Source organism: Apis florea, unplaced genomic scaffold, assembly GCF_048593485.1.
Source record: "Apis florea isolate Af1SG1 unplaced genomic scaffold, ASM4859348v1 contig_2495_pilon, whole genome shotgun sequence".
Taxonomy (NCBI): domain Eukaryota; kingdom Metazoa; phylum Arthropoda; class Insecta; order Hymenoptera; family Apidae; genus Apis; species Apis florea.
In genome coordinates, this window is record NW_028256595.1 from 4846527 (window position 1) to 4871445 (window position 24919).

General features: G+C 40.7%; 1 protein-coding gene, 1 long non-coding RNA gene and 1 other non-coding gene across 3 annotated transcripts in view; 1 reads left to right on the forward strand and 2 right to left on the reverse strand.

Moving 5' to 3' along the window:
• Positions 1 to 3800: 3800 nt before the first annotated feature.
• On the reverse strand, positions 3801 to 9967 carry LOC100866479 (uncharacterized). The gene is made up of 7 exons (XM_012495269.3): positions 9529 to 9967; positions 9191 to 9461; positions 6418 to 9103; positions 5835 to 5942; positions 5472 to 5687; positions 4392 to 4712; positions 3801 to 4185 (listed from the first exon to the last, which is right to left on the reverse strand). The coding sequence occupies exons 2-7, from the start codon at positions 9313 to 9315 to the stop codon at positions 4027 to 4029; spliced, it is 3615 nt and encodes a 1204-aa protein (XP_012350723.3). The 5' UTR covers positions 9316 to 9461; positions 9529 to 9967; the 3' UTR covers positions 3801 to 4026.
• Positions 9968 to 11364: 1397 nt separating this feature from the next.
• Positions 11365 to 11446, reverse strand: TRNAL-AAG (transfer RNA leucine (anticodon AAG)). The gene has a single exon. It is a non-coding gene; the product is annotated as a tRNA-Leu (tRNA).
• Positions 11447 to 23002: 11556 nt separating this feature from the next.
• The window catches only part of LOC147657862 (uncharacterized), a 76984-nt gene continuing 75067 nt past the window's right edge, over positions 23003 to 24919 (forward strand). Inside the window, exon 1 of the long non-coding RNA XR_015291730.1 lies at positions 23003 to 23386. This is a non-coding gene — a long non-coding RNA (uncharacterized LOC147657862). The remainder of the gene's footprint in view (positions 23387 to 24919) is intronic.

Sequence of the window (24919 nt, forward strand, 5' to 3'; positions counted from 1 at the left end):
ACGTATAACTCGGGCCTACGTGTCGATGAATCGCGTCCTATTTACTATGGTCAGTTTGGAGGACGAGGGTTCAGCCGCTAAAAGGGGGTTAAAAAAATAGAGAGATGAGAAGGAGGAGAAGGACGACGACGGCGGCGACAACGAACAAACCATAACACACGTATTCGTGCGGAGGGGTTTGGTGTAACCATCTGGAAACGGCTGGAAACGCTTTGCCCCGCTTGCGTCATTACGCTCGCGCACCTTTTCTTTCGCGCTTCCGTCTAATTGCTTTGCTTACGTGCCAAGAGGGAAGGGGGACACTGTGTCACGTGGCTCGAGAACGACGAGCAGTTCTATTACTTCAAACCGGACCTCTGGAAAATTTCTTTTCCATTTCGTCCCCTTTCGTTTCGAACGAGTAATCGCGCGGACGTACCTTTAATCTCGTCCTCGTCCTCGTTCTCTTCTCTTTCGCCTTCGTTCTCAAAACCTGCGTCGAGTTTCACCACTTCCGTTCGAAACATTTTACGAAAAGACTCTCTTTCAACGGGCCCAAATCGACAGGCAGTGGATAGATAGATAGATAGATAGAATCGCGTTGCGGCGATCGATCGCACGCACGATTGATCGAGCGGATGGCGATGGACGTGTCATCGGGTCAAAGGATAACGAGAGACTGGTCGCCCACGATCCACAGCCGATGCTCGACGACACACCGTCGTCCTTTGCCGATAAAACACTGTCGAAACGCAGAAGAATCGCGCGTTATGCCACGGGTCTGTAACTATGACGGGAGTAACCGTGACGGGAGCGGCCTTCCGGGTGTAACCGGATGTTCGTTGAAGTCTATTACGCGTCGCTGTTTCAACATTGTGCGATGTCGCCGTTCCGAGAGTTTGTTGAAATTTTTAACTGGAACTCGAAGAATGAAAGAGAAAATACGAATTATTTCCGTTTCGTAATTTTTTTTTTTTCTTTTTTTTCTTACCACCGATTTTATACGTACGCTAGACGTATGTCTCTCAAGAAGAGAAGGGAACCTCTTCTCTCTCTCTCTCTCTCTCTCTCTCTCGCTTCTTCCGTTCCAATCTAATCGGAGAGAGAATCACTAACTTTCGTTAGTTTTTTTGCATTTTTCTTCCTCCCCCTACCTGCCTTTTTGCATCGTGCATTTTCGTTCGCCTCGTGGAAGGTTATCCACGTCCTAGAATCTGCTAGCAATCTGTTTATTACACGAAGCCAGGGCAGCCAGCGTCTTAGGCGATTCAATCAGGAAGTGTAGAACGCCCCCTTGAAAATTCGTTAAATCCGTCGGATGGTTCTGTCTTTCTCTCTCTCTCTCGTTACAGAAACTTTTGGCTCACGGTAATTTCCTCATTCTACCCGAGGCGTAACGCGCATTAAGTTATCGAAGGCAAAACAGAGGCTTAATCTCACTCGTGCTAATCCACTCGAGCGTCCATTCCTCTATTTTTTTTTTCTTTTTTTCTTCTTTTTTTTCGCAAATCGAATTTCTGGACGAAAACTCGGACGAGAATTGGTCCGAACGAACGAGAAAGATAGTGGGGCTCGATAGAGAGGCGGTGTGTACACCCGGTTAGCCAGTGTGCACTACTCCACTTGTTATATACACCGTCACAAACTTAGCCGACAATAGATCGAACTGACGCGAGCTGGTCGGCAGGAAGCGCTTCCTATTTCGTTCGTTGAATAGGTACGCGCTCACACGTTTCGAGCTCTCGTGTTATACGCGGAATGAACGTAGCGGAGCGGATCGGCCTAGAACCAGAGGGCTTCTCGAGGCACCTATGTTGCGGAGACAAAAAAGAACCGGTGATCCGATTCGATCAATCGGTGCGCCTTTCATAATATCGCGGCCACGTGGCCGACCGACGAGTAGCCAACCCAACGATGTGGGGAGAATTCGGGCGAAATTTCGGATGGCTCGATTCATCGGCTTCGACTCGGAAGAATGGTGTGGAAAAGGTTCGCTTTGCCAACGAAATTTGCATAACGTCTGGTGGCGTACGCGCGCGCCAACCGAATCTCGATCTTTCGAGAAGGAATAGTCGAGAGGAAGCGTAGTTTGTAGTTCGAAAAGTAGCGAATCGAAGTGGCGCCACCCACGAGAAAGGCGGAGTTTTTAAATGCAAACTTGATAGCATGAATAAAAGATTTTGGGGAGGCCTCGGTGCGCGCGAATGCCAATGCGATCCGACCAGCAACCTAACCTTATTACGGCCGGTAATTGGCGACGATGGAACGATTGCTGATTGTCGCGCACGATCATCAGAGGTATTCGCTATCTCGTCGTTTCTTGTTTCGATTTTCCCCCCTTTTTTTTTTCTTTTTCGATCGTTCGAAGAAGGAACGGTAGGACGATCGCGCGCGAGGCCATCCTTTCACGTCGCAGAAGGCGAAGGGAAACCGAAGATTTTTTTTAAATTGAAGTAATTAAAATCCGGACATAAGAGGGGGAGTCGGAAAGTTGGCTATTGTCAGTGGGGAGCGTGCGCCTTGTTAAATTTCTCGGTCGAGCGCAAGTCTCTATTCCAAGTGGAGCGAAACGGATGGCCAATGGCCAATGATCACGCTGCGTCCTTCTTCCGCTTCCGCGGCTTCCTCTCCCTCGTTTTCCTTCGCCAATTCTTTCGCCTACCCTTTCTGCCTCCAACCTGCTGCTCTTCCCTTCCTTCGCCTCCCCTCGTCGATACTATCTCCTGGGAAATCCCTTGATAAGGAGGCATATAAAAAGAAAAAAAAAAAGAGGAGAGGAAGAAAGCGAACGCAACTATGAAAGCAACGCGAGACACAGATACAGTTTTTCGAAGAATTCTGATCGACGAGGTTTCTGATCGGACGAGAAATTCATGGAAACGAGAGAGGACGGCGAATTCAGTATTTGAGAAACTTCAGTTTCTCAGCCTCGATTTTAAGTAGCCTCAGAACGTTAAGCCGTCGAACGATTCTATGCCGTGTTCTGTCGTTGGCAGACGGGAGGACGCCCTTCTCGGATACATTTCCAATATTCCTCGACGCCTCGTTTGTATTATGCCTCTCGCGCAACTATTGACATCGACAACGGGGACGATTCGTTCTCCATGGTCAAAGGAATCGGTTTGGATTGACATCGGATCGTGTCATTCCCTATTTATTATCGTGAAACCGGGTGAAAAGCATCGCTCGTTTTCATTTCGCCTGTCTCGCGAAAGTAGGCGAACGAGTACACACCTACTCGCGGTTAATCATTCTCCTCCTCCTTCTCCGGGATGGGAGAACACCTTTCGAATCCTATCTCATTTATCCCCTCCGGATCGTACTTGTTTTTCGAAATTCAATGTTTGCCGCGACATATATTTTATATATATTAAACACGACGAGTTTATTTATTTGTATATACGCGAGACGATGAAAATAACGATCCCTCCGCTCGAATATAATAATCCTTCGGACATTTCGTTTTTCCAACGGCGATTCAAACGCGCCGCTCGATATTCGCGTGTAATATAACGATACCGGACACACGTCGAGGCAGAAATTTCTCGTTCTGCCCGTTCTGGCGAGGCCTCGGAGGTTAACCCTTCGTTTCGTACGAGAGGGGGGGGGGATGGGGGAGAGGCTTTTGACATCGTGTCATCGACTGGCCGGTATCGGTTACACGCCCATTTATAAGCGGAACGGAGGCGAGAAATTCTGATATCATCCAGGCCGGGCAGCGTTGATTTTTGACGCTCATTTCGTATTCGTGCGACATTTATTGCGGCACAATCAAATGCAATTAAAATATTCATGCATCGGCTCGATTCAAAGCGAAGTGAGACAAGTATATATATATATTTACAGAGATATCGGAAGTGGGTACAATGTGTGCGTAATGAAAATTTCACGGATATCGTCGAAGTAATTCGTTTCGATGAATAAAAGTGAAAATCCCGTAGAAGCTTTCGCGCCGAGATACACCATAAGGCTATTCTTTTGAAAAAAAAAAAAAAACTAGAAGAAACAAAGATGAGAAGGGAAGGGATGAAGAGTATATACTCGGAATCACATCTTTATGGGAGTATCTTCATCAACCACCACTCTCAAAGTTTTGATTTGTTCGATATCCAGCTCGAGATGGGCGAACATCTCGTCGTCCTCGATCTGTCTCAGTATTTTCGGATCCATTGCTACCATTTTCTTCAAAGCTTCCGGCACTGGTACCTGTAATTAAGAGGATTTAGGCGGATCCTTCAGGAGACGTATATAACGTTCGACGAAGGAACGGTTCTAATTATCCGTTTGTCTTAAGCAGTGGAAAGGTCAACACGAGGGGGGGATGAAGCGAAGTGAAACGTGGATCGTATCGATAATAATATGTCACATGTTTCGAGAAATTTCGTCTCGTTTATTACACGCAATATAATTACCTCTGGATGCTCTTGAAGCCACTCCACGAAACCTCTCACGCTTCTAAGCATCGTTATATCTTTCCAAACAGCTTCCATCGTTTCGATATCCACAGGCACGTCCTCGCATTCCAGCCATCTCTTGTGTACCTGATTATCGGGCGGTATGAATTGAATATCGGGAGGCAGAGCCGTGCCGAATGCTTTTGTCTTCGGCAGTGTCTTTTCCGCTTTCGCGTCCTTCATCACGTGTTTGTTCGTCATGATGAGCTTGCTCGCGCCGGGTACGTTCCTCGTGAAGGCCACCTCCGCGGGCACAACCGGCATTTCCTTGATCGACACCTATTTAAAGAAAAAAGAAGAAGGAGAAGGAGCAAAATGCAAGAAATAAAGCGTACAGGTGCGATTAAACGAGACAGCTAGCTGTGCAAACTTTCTCGCGAGATTCAACTTTGGAAGGGAGGGAACGGCCTTCCTTCTCCGAAACGTGTTGTTCGAAGTAATTAGAGATTCGAGATTCGATATTTGAGGAGAATTTTACGGAGAGCTCGTACCAAAATCAATAACGCTTCTACGGAACGGGTAAATGTAAATGGATTAAAATTTAGAGCTCTTATTAACTATCCGACTTCTATTATTTGAATGTATTCGAATTCGAATCAGATTCGAATTTTCTTCCTTCTTTTATTGGATATTCTGTATAAAAAAAAGTGATCAAAGAGTAAATTTAATTGTGTAATTAAAATTACACCTCGATTAACAGATTCAATGATTGGATGAATATGAATATCATAAGGAAAAAGTTTTTAGATTTATTTTTTTGCATACGCGTTTAGAACGAGTATCGTCATTAGTCACGATCATTTCGTTCTATATTTCTGTAATTGCTTTTTGTACATGTAAATTGATATTCTCTCCATCCTTCTGTTCGATTAACGTGTCAATCGAGACCTATAGTTGAATCTAAATCAACTATTCGAGTATTTGAATCTCGATTAAATAGAGATTCAAACACGATAAGATTCGAATCAGGCAACAGTAAGGGCCCTAATTAAAATCTGTCCAACAAACGAGGGAGCATCAACGATATTTCTCTTTAACCTGTAACGTTCTGCAAATATCCGCACTGAAATCGATTTCAAACATATCCCTGAGAACTTCCTCGTCGATGGCATTATCCGTCCCGCCCAAAGATTCGACCCACTGGCAGAAGTCCTGACATATCCTTTTCATCGAGTTGTCGGCTCTCATTTTGAGCGTCGCCTCCGGATCGTAGCCCTCGAGATCTTCTTTCTTCAAAGGGCGCCACGTAATCACCTGTCCCCGTAAAAAGATATTATCTTTCTTTTTCTTTTTCCTCCCTTTTCCTTTATCTCTCTTTCGCCTGATACTTTTATTTTTTTTTTTTCCACATCTTTCCGATCGTTAGAAGATTACTCTATCGCTATCAATCCGATATCGCACCTTGCGTCTTGGTTTCATCATAAATAGAGCGTAAGGATTGTATCTACGATCCATGGGCAGTTTCTCCTCAACGGGCGGTTCGTCGACTATCAACGTCGGTGGATTCACCTTGATAATTATAAAAAGAAGGGGAGAAAAGGCTACCGTTAAAAAAAGATGGACCGAAGTAGAACGATTTGTTAAATTATAAGTATCGGGTAATCAAGAATGTTTCTTTAATTAAAATATAGAGAAATGCACAAATAATAATATAAACAATCGTTTATGGATTGAACTCGTGGTAGGTTATAATTAATTGTGCATTTCTGTTGCGTTCGATTATGGTGAATCCATAAAAATGATTTCCATAATAAGATTCTCTCTCTTTCATATTATGTATACGTGATTCTCTTTTTTCAACTCGACAATTCAAAATCAAAAAATAACGTTGAAGAAACAAATGAGAATTTCCCTCTCTATATTTTTTCTTCCTCTCTTTGTCATGAAAAGACAATCAAATATTTCTTGATTACCTAATAACAATAACAATTCACATCGAGTTATAACAATTCCTTTTAACAAAAGTACGAGAAACCCAACCTACCTCTAAACTATCGAAACTTTCTATTTCGACTATCTCCTCCTCTAATTCTTTTTCTTTGAATACGTCTCTTTTTATATGCCATTTGGGCAGTTTCAGCAGTTTCGCAACTTTATTATAAGTATCTATAGGTAGTATCCGTCTCATCATTTTGACCTTGTGTATGGGTGGCTGGTCGGTGGAGAAAAGCAAATCAGAAGGAAATTTATCGGGATACAAATAACGTTTAGAATCAACTAACAACCTGGTCAGATTCGTAATCATTCTATTACGCTCTCCCGTGATCGGGTCGTCGTTCTCGCTGTTTTTCGACAACCGTTCCGAAAATTCTTTGCACAAGATATTTAACATATCGGTCGACGATACGTTCTCCTCGAGATTCGTTAGAATTTCCACGATCTCGCGCGGACGTGTAAGCGGCAATTTCGTCTCGGCTCTCGGCAAATCGGTGGAGAGTGGTGTTTTTAAAAGGCCATCGTCACGAGTCTCGTCCAATTCTCGTAATGCGCCCTTTGACGCGTCGCAGCGATATATTTCCGACTTGTTGGACGTCGGTGTTGATACGGGAAAGCCCGAGAAGCTGGTTCCCTTTCTGAGAACGTGTTGCCGCGTGTTCTCCACGATCGTTTCACCTTTTTCACGCGTCAATTTTTCCAGCACGGATCTCGCTTTCGTTAAGGGAGGCGGCACAGCTTTCGCCTCCTCGCTCGAACTCTCCTTCTCGAGGACACTTTTAGGCCTTGATTTTTCCTTCGGAACCCCGTCGTCGAGGGAACCGCTTTTTCTCGACGAGGATGCCTCGAGCAGGCCGATGCGATCTCGCAGAGTCGTCGATTTACGGTTTCTCAGGGCTCGAAGGGGCTCTAAGCTCGGCCTGAAATTCGTGGGAGCGTGACAGGGCACCAAGTACTTCGGCTTAGGTTGATCGTCGCCGATCGAGACGTCCGCAATCGACTCGTCCTCCTCCTCCTCCTCCTCCGTGCTCTCCTCCCCGTGTAACGAGGAAGGACCTTCTTTCGTTTGTTCCAGAGAAGGGACTTGCGTTAGATTTACCTCGATTCGAGCCTCCTCCACGTTCGAATTTGTTGTCGATGTTGCCTCGTCGTCGTGTCGCGGATCCCTTTCTTTACCTTTCTTTGTAATCTCGTTACGCCAAGTCTCCGGTTCCGCGATACTTTTTTGCTCCGCTGCTCGTTCCTCTGCTCGTCTCTCCTCTTGGAACGAGGAACCGGCATCCTCTGTAACTTCACTTTCGGCAACCTTCGATTCCACGTCGTCGAATCCGACGTTTCTCGTTTCAACTTCATCGTTCTTCGAAATTCTTTCAATCTCGTTTTTAAGACTTGGTATGGAAGCGGAATCGCTGGAATCCTCGAACGAATCTTTAAGCGACGTTACTTTGAATTTTTCATCATCCATGATTCTCTGCAAAACAGTCCTAGGCAGGGATATCCTTCGTTCGGGAGGAGTCTCGAACGATTTGTACATGCACGGCAAACACCTGTCCCGATTCTTCCTTGGAAAGGATAATTTTGGAATTGACGATAGAATACGAGTAAAGGGATTGTCCTCCAATCGGCCTGACAACACGAATTCGGGACTGGATGGTCCTGATGTGTAACGAGATTCGGTGGGAATGGTTCCCGACATTGCCTCGTCGGATTTCAATGTTCCGTTTTCATCGTCCGTACCTGAAAACTCTGAATCCTCGAGTGATTTTTGTTCGATAATTGTCGGCATCTCGCAAATACGAGATGATTCTTCGTTTAATCTATCTTTTTCGATGCGTTTACTTTTCAAAACTTGCTTGTCGTCGTTTTTACTTACCAAAAGGTTCTCACTCCATTTCAAAAATGATCCTTGTTTTGGAAAACGGTCGATAGATTTCAATTTGAAATCTACATTTTTGTCCTTTGATAAACGTTTCAATGCTTTGTAAGCGAAACGAGCGGTATACTTCAAAGAATCTTCGTTTGGTAATAAATTTTTCTTGATTCGTTTCGTCGTAGATCGATCATTAGAAAGTTTCTCTCCGATATCTTTTATCGTTTTATCATTCTCGTGTAGAGTGCGATCCTTGGTTTTTAGATCTTTTTCATTCGACAATTTTAAATATTTCCGTAACTTTTTCAACGTTGATTGGAATTCTGACATCCGAGGATATTTAGTGAGAATTGGTAGAGCGGTAGAATTATTTTCTTGTATCTTCCGTTCATTTTGAGCATTGGAAGAAGCCCGGATATGATCCACTTTGCCAGAATGAATTCTACCGGAACTAGGTTGAGGACCACGAGTATTTAATTTTGGGATTCGTACACCTTCAAATGGTGTGGTAGAATAGCACATTGTATCCAGACTTTTTGGAACAGTTTGATGCGATCTCTTTAATATCGATTTTATGGTATCGAAACGATTTCCGTTCGATTTAACGTTTGCTTTCATGAGATTTAACTTGTGCAAAGAATTGTCGGACGTATCGCGATCATCTAAGTAAAAATTAGAAAAAGAGTTGCGATTAAACGATTGATTCTCAACGAATGGATTACGATCAATAGAATCGCAATATTTTTCAGGAAAGGAATTGTAGGAAAATTGAAAAAAAGGATTTCTTACTGCGAGCAATATCTTTTCCCGTTCGTCAATTATTTTCTTCCAATAATCCCTCATATCTGGAAGAGGTTTTTCCCATCTGATAATCAACAATTAAAAATCTTAAAAATCTATCATCTATACGTGATAATATGAAAATATTTTATACGAAAATTTATGTACGTACCTTTTCCCTTTCATGATTTTGTTGTAGGTATACTTTCTCTTCATGCACGGAATACTCGTGTCAGAAAAAAAAGAAGTAGAAGAAGAATTTCGAACACATTTAGAAGTGCTCATTTTATTAGCCATTTAAAAAATATTACTTTTAAATCTAATCCTAAATGATATATCTACGGGATTTTTATCCGCGAACTTTTATCCTTCAATTTCAACTATCGATCAAACAAATTTTGACCAAATACAAGACATGCGCAAGACACGCCGTTAAGAAAAGTCTTAAAAGAAAAGAATTGCATTACACGTAGGTTATATTACCATGAGAAAGTACGTGAAAGTACTTACCAATAATTTCTATTTGATCGATGAATGTTTAATGTTATCAGTTGTAGTAATAGCAATTTTCTTATTGTAATGTAACTTATTACTTGTAGATAACATTACGAATAAAATTCGTTTGTGGCGTTTATTGATTCAACAGTTTTTCTTCTCTGTCATAATAGTGAAATATACTGACACTTGTGAATAAAATTAAATTTAAAATTAAAATACATTTATTATTTAATGCATTTTTTATTCCGTATCTCAGGAATATTACGACTTATTATTTTAGTATTATATTCTCAAAGTTCTCACCATATTAATAACGAAATTATTATTCTAAAGATTTTATTATAAAATTGACATATACAATATTTATAATTCTTAGATTAAAAATTAAAATTAAAAATTAATTAAATTAAATTAATAATAATTGAAACTAGCAATTTTGAAAGAGAAATAACGAAATATGTTTATTGACATTCTATACCGTCTATCGTCATGTAACCAAGAGCAAGTATAACCGAGAAGGGTAAAGATAAGAAAAAAATAGGGATATGGTAAAAATATGAAATCAACGCCATCTTTATAGATACAAATGAAACTAATATAGACGAGAAAAGCAAATAGTAGAAAAATAAAGATAGAATTGATTCATAGCATCATCTCTCGAATATCAAAAATATCTCTTCAAGTAAAGGTAAGATAAAATAGAATATAAATTGGAAACTAACACCATCTCTTAAGAGATAAAAATATCTTCCAATAAGCTCAAAAGATGGCACTAATCATCAACTCTTATTCTACTTTATCTGTTTGAATATAAATATTTTTCAGTACTCAAGAGATGGCGTTACTAGTTAATTCTTATTCTATTTTTATCCTTCTTTTACTATTTATTATCCTTATTTATATTGGTTTCATTTGCGGCACTCTGAAGATGGCGTTAATTTCACAATTTTTAGCCTATTTCCGTTCTTTTCCCTCTGTTTGCTTTCTTTGTCGTACTAAACCGATTTATCTTAATCCTTAAATTGAAAGATAATGCCGATTTCTATCTTTATTGTATCTAACATATTGAATAAAAATTCTAACAGAATTATTATTTTTTATGTTATAAATATGTACTTAGATTACAGTATGCCAGATGGCGTAAGAAACGCTGATTGATGCGACACGAAATTCGCATAAAATGTCATGTCTACTGTTTCTCATTCTGTGTCTGTGATAAAAAGCATAACTTACCGTAGATAATACATTAATACAATAACAATTTCCTATCCATTAGTAATAACAATGAAATATACTGATATTTACGAATAAAACGCACGAAATCGTTACATTCACGAATAAACGTATTTTAAACATGGATAAAATACATGTATACACTTTAAATGCAAAATTTTACATTATACCTGAAGTCGAAGATACAGTTTTGACGTATCTAAATAGGACAGCAATTGAAACAGAAGTGATGTGACTTTTCTCCAGATAATCATAATCTATTTTCTATTTTATTCAATTAACTTTTTGAATGCATGACAACAAAAAATATACTGATTTGTTCTACATCTCATTTGAATTTAAAATTGTGAATTAAACTAATAATTAAATAATTCGAATTTATCATTTGTAGATAACATCGAAACATTACAAACAGTGATATAAAAGAATAATTAATCTTCCCATTTTATAAATAATGTTCAGGTATATCGGAAAGGATTAATTATTTGAATAAATAGATTTAGAAATAATCTTTTGTGTGATGACAAAAGTTCAGAATCAATTTTATTTTAATATTTACAATAATTAATACTTTTAAACGATTATAAAAATTTATTAATATAATGAAAAAAAACATGGCAGCGGTGGGATTCGAACCCACGCCCCCGAAGAGACTGGTGCCTTAAACCAGCGCCTTAGACCGCTCGGCCACGCTACCAGATATTAGATAGTTTTTTAGAATCTATTTTTTAATTCAATTATAACAGTTATATTTTATATATATATTTCTACAGTTAATAAAAATAAATAACGTATGTCAGATATAAATTCATCGAATTCAATATCTTTCTTCAAATAATCTTTCTTCAAAGCTCATATTTCTTTAAAAAAGCTATTATACATATAATGTATAGTAACAATATGAAGAACAATATTTCTGCTTTTTTTTTTTTTGTAATTATATTTTAAATTCTTCGTAATAATTTCATCGATTATATTTTTCGTACTTATAACGATGTTTGAAACATTGTTACTTAACCTTCAATTACTATTAACAATAAAAGTGAGTCAAAGGCATATATTTTATATATTTACGTCATCAAATTTTTATCCATGTCATACTTTTTAGCATGTGTGGCGTATTACAATTCTACATTAGGATCCCGTCGAGAGATAAATTCGTACTTTTGCTAGCCACATGTCGTGGGCGTAGATAGCATAGATTAGACAAAGGCAGTCTCCGGGCGGAGCTTTCGATCCACGTAGTTGGCGCATGCGCGCAACGTTTTTTGTCCCCCACGCGCGTCGTATTCCGTGAACCAGCATGTGATACACAGAAGCGAGAGGAACTAACGCATCCCTATTTTTTTCGCACTTCGCGACGGCCATTTTGTACGCCGACTTAATATTCACCTCTCATTTTCTCCCTTCTCATCTGTAACTTTATATCAGCGCGATGAAGTTCAATTGTCACGCTGGTGGCCTTTTGTTCTCGTCGGCCTGAATCATAATCGAGTCAGTTAGCGCCCTTACGCAGCGAATACAAACGATTTCGGAGCGGATTAGTCATCGATCGGTAACAATAACCGATCTCCCTCCTCCTTTACGGCAAATAAATTATGGAAATCGAAAGTTAATCCAATTAGACTTTACATGCATCGTTCGAACATTGTTTTGACAATGTATAAACGGTAAGTACGTAAGTATCTTATAAGGTTTCTTTATCTAAGTTTGCTAAACAATTCTTTACCTCGGAGGTTTATTCTTTAATTTTTTTTTCTTCTTCTTCTTTTTTATCTATAAAGGAAAGAAAATCAATTTCGATCTCCAATTCCAATATCTCCTATGTTGTATATTTTTTAGATATAATATTTATGCTTTTAAAAAAATATTAATCAAATATCTTTTCGTGTCAATACTTAACAATTAACAATTTGTAATTTTTTACGTAAAGAAACACGAACACAATACACGAGTATTTTCAATTCTCGTGGAATTTATACGTACAACAGGCGTGACACGTTAGCGTCAAACGAATGTCATCGTGAACGATGTTTAATTAAACATTCGATGGTATTTATAGTAACGATAAGGGCGTTGATTAATCGAGACGAGAACCATAATGGAAAGTCGGAATGTAGCAGCGCTCGCGCGAACTCGACCGCGTATAGTACGAGTCTGAATAAGGCGTAGGAGCATCCTCGTGGTGAATTAATCATTTCAACAGCTGCTGTCGCATTAGCGAGAGCGGATAAGACAAATGAACGTCGTGGAGCTTGTTAAGACGTAATCCGAGAGATGCGTCTGCATCGCCTCCCGCTTCCACCTTCGCCGCCTCTCCGTCATCCTTCGCCACCACCGTCACATCCGTCGTCTCATCCGGGATTAGACGCTCGTGTATCGAGTCGCCATTTTCCTCGATGATCCCTCTTTTGTTTACAGACCAGCCACAACCGTTTGTTTTTCATCTGTTTCTCTCTCTCTCTCTCTCTCTCTTTCTCTCTTTGATGGATCGTTCTATATAAAATCAAATTATTGCAATCATTGGAAATTTATCGAACATTTGGAATACAAAAAAAAAAAAAAGAAAGAATAATCCGTCGTTCGTCCATAAAGATACAATCTTTGGGTTCTTTTTCGAGTTGAACATTGTTAAACACGATGTCCTTTCGTCAGTACCCACGGATTGAAAGATCCCCAATGGTAGATAGCGTCAATGCGGGCGCCGTTGAACGATGTTAACGCGAATCTTGTGAACATGACGTGATCGTTGTCTTGTTCCCTTTTTGTTATGAGAAGAAACTGGTTACGGTGAATCGTATTGCATTTCATTTTTGTAAAGGGTTAATATAATATCTGTCGATCGTTGGTTATATTTTTTTCAGCTGTATATATTAAATTATTACTTAAAGTTTACTATATCATCCTTTCGTAAAATATATAATCATAATTCATAAGACGTGTTAAAAACGTCTTCTTCTTCCAAGAATTTTAATCGTGGATGCATTAGCGAGAACCTTTTGAGAGTTTCCATATCTGTCACTGTATAGATTTCGACTTTTCAAATACAAGTACGTAGCCGAAGAAGTTCTTCGATTCTACTTCGCTTTTGTCGGGCCGAGTATTGCGCCTCTCCATTTTGTCATCCCCTAGCGGGGTTTCAATGTTGTAACCATGGAGACGTCGCGTTTCCGCAAGGGGAACGTATAAAGGGTGTCGGGCGTACGTAGGCAAGTATGGTGAGGCTACCATTGTTAAAATTCGTGGCTGTACTACGTGTCCAATTTGATGATAATGAAAATACGATACAGTTTTGAGCGCGGTGTGATCGATGTGTCTCGGCTTCGCGTAATATCGTTACATTTTTCTAATTTTATTTTTTATTATATTTTTTCCTCAACCCGTCTACGTTAATCTACGTTAATCTCTTAATTATTATCGCTGTTTCTTTCCTTTTCTTACTTCTGGATATTTCTTACGTTTCACAACGCAATTTTTATTTATTTATAAAATAAAAGATTCGTGGGTGAATTTGCAATTATTATCTTTTCGAGAGTAATTTGTAAGTTTGCTAGTGAAAAGTGTCGCGAAGGAGAATAGAATGATTGACGAGAAAATTCGCACTCGAGATCGTCAATCTTTCAGCGTTTATCGGCGCGTCCTCGCCGTTAAATGGCCAATGAGTTTCATAGGAGCCATTAAGGGGTCCTTGATTCGTAATGAGACTCTCAAGGAGAATCTTACGATTATCCCCCATTAGGACAATAGAGAGAATAATAGTAAGCCAGTCCAGCGGACGTTTCATTTGAAAAGCAATGCAATATTCCCTCGAATTTCGAATTGTCAAATTTTTTCCCTCCCCTCCTCGTATTAACAACTCCTTCGTTTAATCGTCCGTTTAATTTTTCTCAATTCTTTTAATATTTTTCACGAAATTTCGCAACGTTTGCTTAAAATGCGCGGCATGCGTATCCGCGCGAACGGAAAGAGAAAGAGAGAAGAAAAAAAAAAAAAAAAAAAAAAGATCGACACTTTTCAAGCGAAGAAACCATTTGTTAGTTCTGGGCCATGTCACGAACGCAATTAGTGAGTGATTCGTCAAGCACTGCGAAGTCCTCCACAGTAATAGCGAAGGGCTCTTCAACTGCTCGAGTACTCTTCCGGTAGCGACTGCATTTTGATTTGTGCTTCAATGTGCTTCCTTAAAGTGCAAGTTCACACAAACCAACGAACGTTGTGCTCCAACGGTCACTCTTTTATCTTTCTCGCCTTGTTCTTGTTTCTTTACCTTTTGCAACACGGCATTTTGTTATAACACCGTAGATTCCTCGTTCGGTGGAACATTAAGTTAATCGGTCCGAATTTTAGCAGTGAAACTCAACGCGAAAGAGACGAGACGTTTGTTAACGTTTCACGCGCGTTCGATCAGTAACGTTCATCCGACGGAAAGTGGACGGCCCATAGCTAACCCATAGCTTTATTTACAAATTTTCAAATATCGTTCTTTTCCAATCTTCCAATGATTCATGAGTCGCAAATCGCTTTTCTCTTCGTGAATGCTTTAAGAAACGTTGAAAATCTTAGATCTGCGTGTAATTCTATATTCTACACCTTAAGTAGCTGGCGCATGTCTCGAATTGGATAAAAAGCGATACAAGAATATCGAAAACTGTCGTTTTACTTTGCGTATCGAATATCGTGTTCCTGATCTAACTGATGGAAAAATGTGTTTTTCAGGGAAAAGAGAGATTCGATCTGTCGCAGTCGTCGTCGTCGTCGTCGTCGTCGCTGGGACTGTTTACACGCGCGGGAAACGCGACTACGTTGGTTAAAAGGTTTCGGTGTAACCAGACTCCCATTAAAGCAACACCTTTTGTAGCGAGAAACGGTATTGTGAAGATATTATTGTATGCGGCACGGAGCGCATTATAATTCATTGTGTTCTTACAGCGCGAACCGTTCTTTGGCGCCTAGCACAACACCTGGTAGGTGTAACGTTGCCGCCATTTTCTATTATAAGGATAATTTGATACATATCGCGGGCAGGGTGTCACAATGGCCCGGTCGGGGATTCCCCTAAGTTTCCGGTAGGTAAATTCGTGACGATACCTTTTGGGTAAGTTACGATGTTTAGTAATCAAATTTTTTTTTTTATATATAAAATTTTCGTCAACCCTATATCATGCATTCACCTTTACATATTTAGACACTCGTAAAATGATTTTTTAAAAGGAACGACCACATCTCCTTTCTCTTCCCATTTCAAGAGAAGCAACTCGAGGAATACATTATCAGCCGATACGTACATTTTTGCAGCGCGTATCGTACGCTAGTTCCATATCCAGCCGGATTTTGGTCACGTAGAAACCCCATAACGAAGTTACCCTAGAAGCTCCTTCCACGGGCGGACCGTCGTATAACGTGTCTCGATTCCAAGAGCTCTGTATACTCGAGAGCCCATAGAACCAAACTCAATATGGCGGAGTCAATTGGACGTTCCGTACTTTAGGGTTCTCTCTCTCTCTCTCGCTCTCTTTTTCCCGTACTCTCCCATCCAGTTTCCGCTCCTCGAGCATCCGACTTTCTCTCGCTCTCTCTCTCTCTCTCTCTCTCTCTCTCTCTCTCTCGGTTGGGAACATAATGGAGACACAATCGACTTTGAAACACAATCGATAGTTACCGAGACCATGGAGAGAAAAATTCATGGCTCACCTACTCATCGACTTTGAATGGCACACACGAGGGCCACCCCCATGGTGCGAGCAATTCCCTCTACGATTCCGCCGTAGAAGGCATTATCGTTGCACAGGGGAGCTGGGGGAACTCACCATTTTGTTCTCGATACGATGTCGCGTGTAATTTTTGCGTTAAACACCGATCACGATTTTTTTTTAAATTCCGACAATTAGAAACATTCGCTTGGAAAGTATCGCTATGTTTACCGTCGCAATCAATTTTATTCTTCTTAACCGTCGAGCATTTGATGAAATATATATATATATATATTGATTTTTCTAATTTACGTAGTCTCCCCTCGAGAATTTATCAACTCCAAACCGAAGGACCGTTCAAAAAGTTCGTCAGAAGTGGATGACTCGTCAAGGTTCCATCTCGCGTATGCAAATAGACAACAGAACGTGTTGAAGAATGCAAAAGCGCGCATTCGAAGAAAACAAAAGCCACGAGCAATTTTAATTACAAGATAACGTGTTATGTACTTACCTACTCGATCACAACAATTTTACGTATCTTACGTCATCATCGTCATCATCATTATCATCATCTTGGAATACACGTTCGAATAAATCTCGCGTCATTTCTTTACAAAACGGAGGACATTTCCTTCGAAGAGAAAAGGGAAAAGATTGGAATCCTTTGGTCGATGGTCGGTGTTATGGATGGCGTCGAGTTAAAAATGCCGATCGGCCGCTTCCCATCGCCATGGCGACGAGAGAGCGTAGACGTTATAGAGTGCGGCGCTCATTTGTTTGTCATTTCCTCGCGGCGACTCGCGGAAACAAAGGACGAGGCACAAAGCACGAAACAAAAAGCAATCCGGCAGCGACGGGCGAGCAAGCGCGAAAAGCATCGAGGGGGTGGCGTAGGTTGGTAGGTTGATGGGGGAGGGCATGGTTGTTTGTTGCCTGTTTGTGAGAACAGAGGGATGAGGCGATGGGGGCCGACCACACGGCTTGTATAGGAGGCAGCAGAGGGAAGGAGAGTGAAATACCGGGAATTACCTGTTCGGAAGAGAGCATTTCGTCCTCATTTTTATTTCATTTCCGCGGAAAACTCGCCGACCGGCGGAACATCCTCTGGCGGATCCTTGCCACGATCGAGGCGATCTCTCGATCCCATCGGTTCCCCAGAGATTGAGGAAATGTCGCGGAATGTGCATTTTCCTGATCTCGTAAGACTTTGATAGATTTTTTATCTAAATATAAGACGTCGAGACGATCGTGACACTTGGACCATCGTCGCGACTTGGAAACTTTTCCTCACACCGATATTTTTCTCGTTTCCTTCCCAACGGATCTTCTTCCATTCGTATCCTCTCGTGGATACGAATCTGCTTCGTATCCAAACTATTTTTTTTTTACGAGTTTTTCTTTCTTTCTTTCTTTCTTTTATGCGTATATATTTTGCGCGTACACAGATTCGCTGGATTCGCGTGAACGGTTTCGAAAGTATTCTCGCGCACGAGCAATTTAACGGTAACGATCGCGTTGTATTATAATCGTTGGCGATCTGCAACGGAGGCTCGACAATGGCGATAATATCTGTCCCTAAGAACGAAAGATATTCTCGAAGGAAGAACGTCAATAATGACCTCGGCCGGCCGAGGTCTTCGTCTCGTTAGCAACGATGACTCTTCCACTTTTAGAATTTGAACGCCGACACTTCGAAACTATTTCTTTTCTCGTCTCACCGGTAGCCGAGTGTCGATTACACACACCTTGGATATAAATAAACCTGCGTAGAAATTAGTTTATGGACCGTTTCTTTCTTATATGTGTATATATATATATATATACGTCCTTGGATTAGCCGTCACCTCTTTCTCGTCGATGACGAGTTGCAATTTTACATTTTTAGACGCTCGAGGAATGATTTCTATTTTAATTCTACTTTATTAATATTTAATATCGAGCGTTTTATAATAATAATAATAATAATAATTTCTTTTTCTTTTTTTTTTTTTACAATTTCTCTGAGAATACAGATTACACGAGATTCGAAACGAGATCCCATAAAATGTTTCTCCGTCAATGGAATTTATCTTTTAGGATCGAAGCGGTTTATTTTCAACTACCGGCAAAGTTTTCGAATAACGAGCTGTCCTTATTCGTACGTTTAATTAAACGAGAGACTTACTTTCGCCCGTCGATTTCCGTCAGTTACACAACACTTTTTTTTTTTTTTCCGCTCCTTCGGAACATTCACGATAAAAGCTGCTCTCCTGCAGCTACGTCGTAATTTCTTTTTAATTACTCGTTCAATTAAACGAAACATATTTTTATTACGTATTTATAACTTTCCGTTAACGAGATCGACTTTCCATCCGCTTGAAAAATCGCACCGCTTAACGATCATTTTAATTTCAATTCGGGCGAGCAAATGAACGAGATCGACGAATTCAAGAAAAATTGAAATTAAATCCGTTTTAATTCTCTCTAACAACCGAACAAATTTCGAATTAGAATTTTGTTTACATCGTTTCCTTCCCCCACTTCCATCCTTTGAAACTTCTTAGAGAGAAAAGATCCTGGTTGGAGGGAAACTGGTGAAAATCGTCTCGATAATTGCGGAGACTCGACACGACGGTAGAAGTTGCATCGATGCTTTCGATCCGTGGCACTAAGTAATTAACAGGCGTATTATCCGGGGTATACGAGATGTTACAACCCTCTCTATAATACTCCTTCACTTTCCCTCCATTGCCCCTTGGAACGAGAGGCCCATTGACTTCGTTCATTGATTTTACGTCAATCTGTGGAGAGCACCCTTGTGGGGTCTCTGCGATGCATTTACCATACGCGATAAGGGCGGTGCGGGATGGGTTAGGGAACGGTCGACACACCCCATGAAAGGGAAATAGAATAGAAATGACCCCCCACGGGAGTGGAGCATTAGGGACACATGGCCAGGCGACAAAGCCCGATTTTCTGCCAACCCTCCAGGATCTTAGGCATGTATACGGTTACATAACGTTACCCCGTGCTTGTTACCCCAGAATCTGAGGGGCTGGGACCGAGGGGTTGGAATATATACGCGTTACCACCCCTCGAGGGATAGAAACGCCATTTTGTATGTTCACGGGCCGACATTTTTCTATTCAGGATTTCGATCCTCGTGTGCTCGATGTGAATTTTATCCAACATCTCCACAAATATTTTTATTCTCGCGCTCGAATCGACGGATGGCGTAACCGCCGTTCCTTTCTCGCATTTCGAAGGAATTTCAAGTAAGAATCCGTAAGAGCCATCGGTTAGAACCGTGTCGTTTTGAAAATTCACCATTGTCTTCGATCCTAATTCGATTCTATTACGTGTGTTCTATCACGAGAGAAAGGAAAGAAGCGGAACCGAGAAACTTGGCGTCTTCCTCGAATGGTTCGAGATGATCCGATCCCTTCGTGAAGGATTCACTTTCACGACGTGGTGAAACGACTGTGGGATTGTGATCGTGGCAAATGGATTCGACGGAGCGTAGCATGTAAACCGGAAGATTTGTCGATCCATATCGCGGGCCCTATGGACACCTGTTGTGTCACCAAGGATAGTTTTAGTTTCGCGTTATCGCGGCTGGTTGAGTGAGTTTTCGTGTAAACTCGACATATCAGCCCTGCCGGGGTGGCGAAGAGGGGCGAGGAGGAGACAAAGGTTAATTTGGTACGAGCTGTAATCCGTCTCATCCGTCGGATAGAGCAGCCAGGACCCCAGCACGGATGACAGGAGCTCGGATTAGTGCCTTGTTCCGTCAAGGATTATATCGAGCGCGAAAAAAGATTAATCGATATTTCCATTCTAGCGGGCTGCCACGTACTTTTAATGAAGTCACCCCCTCGCCACGGTATCCGGTACTGCGTTTTCGAAACGCAAGGAAATCTCCGTTTCACAGAACGGAGATCACACATCGCAACTGGACCAGGCAATTCTCGAATTACGAAGAACTTTGAGATTGCACACCGTTCGTTCTCTGTTTTCGTAAATTCATTTTGTCCCCTCCCGATTTGAATAATGATCTTGATCGTTCGATCGGGGAAGAGAGTAACGAGAAACGGAAGCATTTATATAGGCTCATCAAAATTTTTTCAATCTCCTCCCTCTCCTCTCCACCCGTGGTGGTAATTATTCGATCAAAAAATTTCATTTTTCACGCGCGAGGTTATCCGCAGGAAGACGAGCACCTAAAGTATGAAATTTGGAAAATGGCCGTCTTCCGCCGGACTTCAATTAACGAGGTACAGTGTGCCGCCGCGACCGCCTCCACGATTTGCCTCGCCACGGGGTGGAAACGTGCCCTGGATCGCGATGTTACCATTGTTCGTCACGGTGGCATTACGATACGCGTGTAACCATTGCGGGGCTGGGAAGTCGAGACTGGCGTGTTCGTCTCGTCGTTAATATAATGGCGAAAATGGTGAAACGGTCCGACATCACGTAGAGGTAATTCGGCACGCGTACACTCGTCTATCAAATTGATTTCCACACTCTGCGTCCTTACCGCCACGTTTATTTCGTCACGTTTGCCGGACGTTGGGTAATGCGACATCGTTGGCAAATAACGAGAACATTGACAATTTTTATTTTTTATTTTTATCTTCTTTTTTTTCCATTTTTATCTTGTAGCAAACAAAATTTCTCCCGGAATTTCGTTGCGTAACTTGCGTTATTGCCGATTATATATTCAGATCGTAATCGGATTTTTTGGAACAGAAGATAAGATAATCAGATAAATCGTTTTCAACACTTGAAACTCTGAGGTCTCTGAGCATTATACTCCATTCAGAAGATTGTGTTAGATGGGATTCGAAGATTTCTAAGGTAAGTTTGCGTCTGTTACCACAGGTCATTTCCAAAAAGAGATCAACGTGTATTTTTCTCTACTGGAAATTTCACGTAAACGGCCGATAAAGTGAGAGAGAGAGAGAGAGAGAGAGAGAGAGAGAGAGAAAAAAATAAAGTTTTTAAGGACGTGACGAATCGTTTTTCCACTACCTGTTGTACGAAAATGAAGACCGTAACCGTTCCTTCTTATTCCGGAACCTGTCTAATTAAACAACGTTAGAAGTCGATTGGAAGCTAAATTATAGGACTCAGAAAGAAATAATGATGATTATCGGTAAAACACAAGTCTATAAACAAACAATAATAATTTTAAATTTTGAGGAAAATAAAGGACGAACATTTACCAAATTTTTACGTTAAATTTAAACAGAATTGTTTTTAACTGGCAAAAATTTTAATCGCATTGCTTATATCTACACGATATTAAATCAATGCACACGCGAAGCTTGTAACTGAAATGGTGCCAACTGATTTAGCGGGTCAAAACTGTCCACAATGGGATGAGGGACGGTTGAAAATGTATCTAGATAAAGCCGGGCACATTTAAGAGTCGATCGAAATCTTATCGATGGTGGCGATCATAGGCGCTGTGGGTCACACTCGAGTTTGGCTGTTTAATTTGTCGGGCGTGACGATAATAACGAGCACGGGATGGTGGAGGTGACGATGATGACGATGACGATAATAATGACAGTCGTGGTATATAATAAAGAGCCGACGGAGGGCCATTCTTTCGCGATTCGAATACGGCGTGCGGTATATTCCAAAGGTCTACTTAGCATTCGGTGTCACGTAGAACCCTCGGTTTAATACATCAAAAACTCGGGAATCCATCGTCTACCCTCTCGGTCCTCCTTACCGTCGCGACATCCCCGGGGGGTTTCACGGTATTCATTTGTTCAAACTTGCAACCCTCTCGAGGACTGTGCGTGCCTTTTGTTTTGGCCGACACGAATTCTGATTGGATCGTTCGCCGGGTACTGCCGGCCATGGCAGCCTTTTCCCGGGCTAGGGTTATCGGGCCAATAGTCTCCTCGAGGGCGTTCCTGGGCGGGGATTCAAACGCGTCCTACATCTGTCGCTGTTGTCATCATTATTATTATTATCATCGTAGCTCGTTGGACGTACACCTTATGAGTTTCCGGCCGAACCCGCAATGTCGGTAAAGAGATTTCTGTGTGCGATTTCCGTTCGTGCCTGTCAGATGGCGCCAGCTGCATGGTTTACGACGGTACATCGAAAGCATATCTACTACGTAAGTAAACGTAAGTATATACAATGACAACTGATGATACTTATTAATTATTATAATGTAATAATGGAAATCTAATTCGAGGTTAAAATTTGAATGAAATTTGTATTCGTGAAAAATGTCATATGAAAGATAGATTGGAACGAGAATTTATGTAACGATATTACATTTCATTCTTAATTAAATTGTTGTAATGTATACGCGTTTAATTGTAGAATATATAAGTAGTTATTAATATTACACGATGTTAATCCAATTTATCATATTAAAATATATCATGTTTTAATATAATTGGTATTCTATAATATTCGATTCATAAATATCATATACGCGTCAATAATAATTTCCATGGAAATTCTTATGATGACGTTTTCGCCGTTATGTCAAAAAAACCGTTGATACTTCGCCATCTATGTACATTTCTTTTAGTTACCGTAAAACTTCGGTACACGGAGACGCGTTCTTGTTTTACGATGATTAAAATTACAACGAATTAGTGAAACTTGTCGTTTTTTCCCGGTCTCTATCGCGTTGAAGTATCGCTTGAGTAAATTCGAGTACGTTTAGAATACCGGAGTGGTTGAAAGTTCGTGAAAATGCAATTTTCATCGAATGTCGCGATCCGTTGGCCCATTGACGGACATATTTTTAAAAAGTGTGGAGGAACAACGCAGGCTTGTTGAATGACGTTAATCGCTTTTAATGTTTTCGTACGGATCGTTTAGTGGTATCTTATTTTACGTGGAATATTCGATGGAGTTTACACCGTAATTTATCGACGTCGAGGCTTCGATCTGCTGCCTGTTGATCGTGGGAGTTCTGGTTGTTCTAACGGGTAAGTGAATTTTAGCATACATATGAGCAAAGAACACGCCATATTAGAAAACGGAGCCAAGTGAACTTCGGTACGATTCATCCTGTCGAAGGTCAGAGGTTTTAATATCCTGTGCCGGACACTCACTTGGCAGCGATAATTCGAATTAATAAGCGCAAATTGCCGAGCCGTGGCTAATATAGGCGCATTTCGGGACCATGTACCCGCTGCCGAGCATAGGGATATTTTAACCTCAACGAAATGGATTCTCGGAACATATCGAAACGGCCGATCGTGACAGACAGCTTCCGTAGTCCTCGGAATCATGTGTTCAAAAATTAATGCTCGCAAATCGGCCATATTGGGATTACATCGATGTATACTTCGTAATTACATTCGATGTATAATCGATATACATCGATATCGTTCGTGTATAGAAAATACAAAATATATTATCGTAGTATTTATTGCATCGGATATACTTTTGATTTTCGAAATGTAAGTTTAATCGTATTTTTCCATACCTTATTTAATATTGATATTCCCTTGATAATATTCAGCGTTACGCGGTTTCGAAACGAAATGCGTTTTCGTCGTTAATCGATACAGTTCGCTCGCCAAGAGTGCCAATATTTTCCACAACGGACTTTTAATTGTCCGTTGCTTGCCACGGTATATTGCGTTGCATTGTACACCGTTGAAAGAAAACGTGTCGCGTGGCCGAATCGAAATTAATATTTTCTATTTTCGCGGACAATATCCCATTTTGTATCGTCGAGCGCATTCGCTTATTGTCTCGTGTGTGGACGTACGAGCGTCGATACAAGGTGTGGATATGCGTGTATTGAACGACTAATAAGAGAGAAAGAGAGAGAGGGGGGGGGGTGAGAGGGGAGAGGAGAGAAGAAGAGAGAAAAAAAAACAGAGAAAGATGAAAAAGTATAAAGCATGGTATAGTATTAGTGGCAGAAAGAAAAAGAAAGGAAGAAAGGAAAAGAAAAACGACACTTGTAGAGATGCGCCCATAGTTTTGTATCCTATTGCGGGTCCGGTGTACAAATGACACTCATTTGTACTGATAGGGATCGTTGCTCGTCTTGCAAAAAGCGCGAGGCTTAATGACCGAGATGCGCCTATACGATATCTCGTCACAGATCCGTCAGCGATATCGAGCGTGGCTCAACAATGCGTCCGTCGGAATTAAAAATGTATTATGCAAGCTGTCGTTCGGCTTGTGTTCCGTTTAATCGACTCGATCCTCGTTACAACGCGAAACTGGGAAACGTTCCACTCGAACGTGCTCGCTTAACATTAAGCTGTTCTCGTGTTATCTTTACTTGTTCTTTGCCTGTTAGATCTTCTCTTGCGTATTCTCTTATATTATTATCAAAATGTTTTTTCTTTTTTTCGTTAATGTTAATATAAAAATTTCAAATTATATTTAAAGAATAAATACAATGGCAAGAAGCAAATTAAATTTGATTTATAATTATATAGATTTGAATGATAATTATTGAATCGGGCAAGATATTAGGGCAATTTTTCAACTTAATA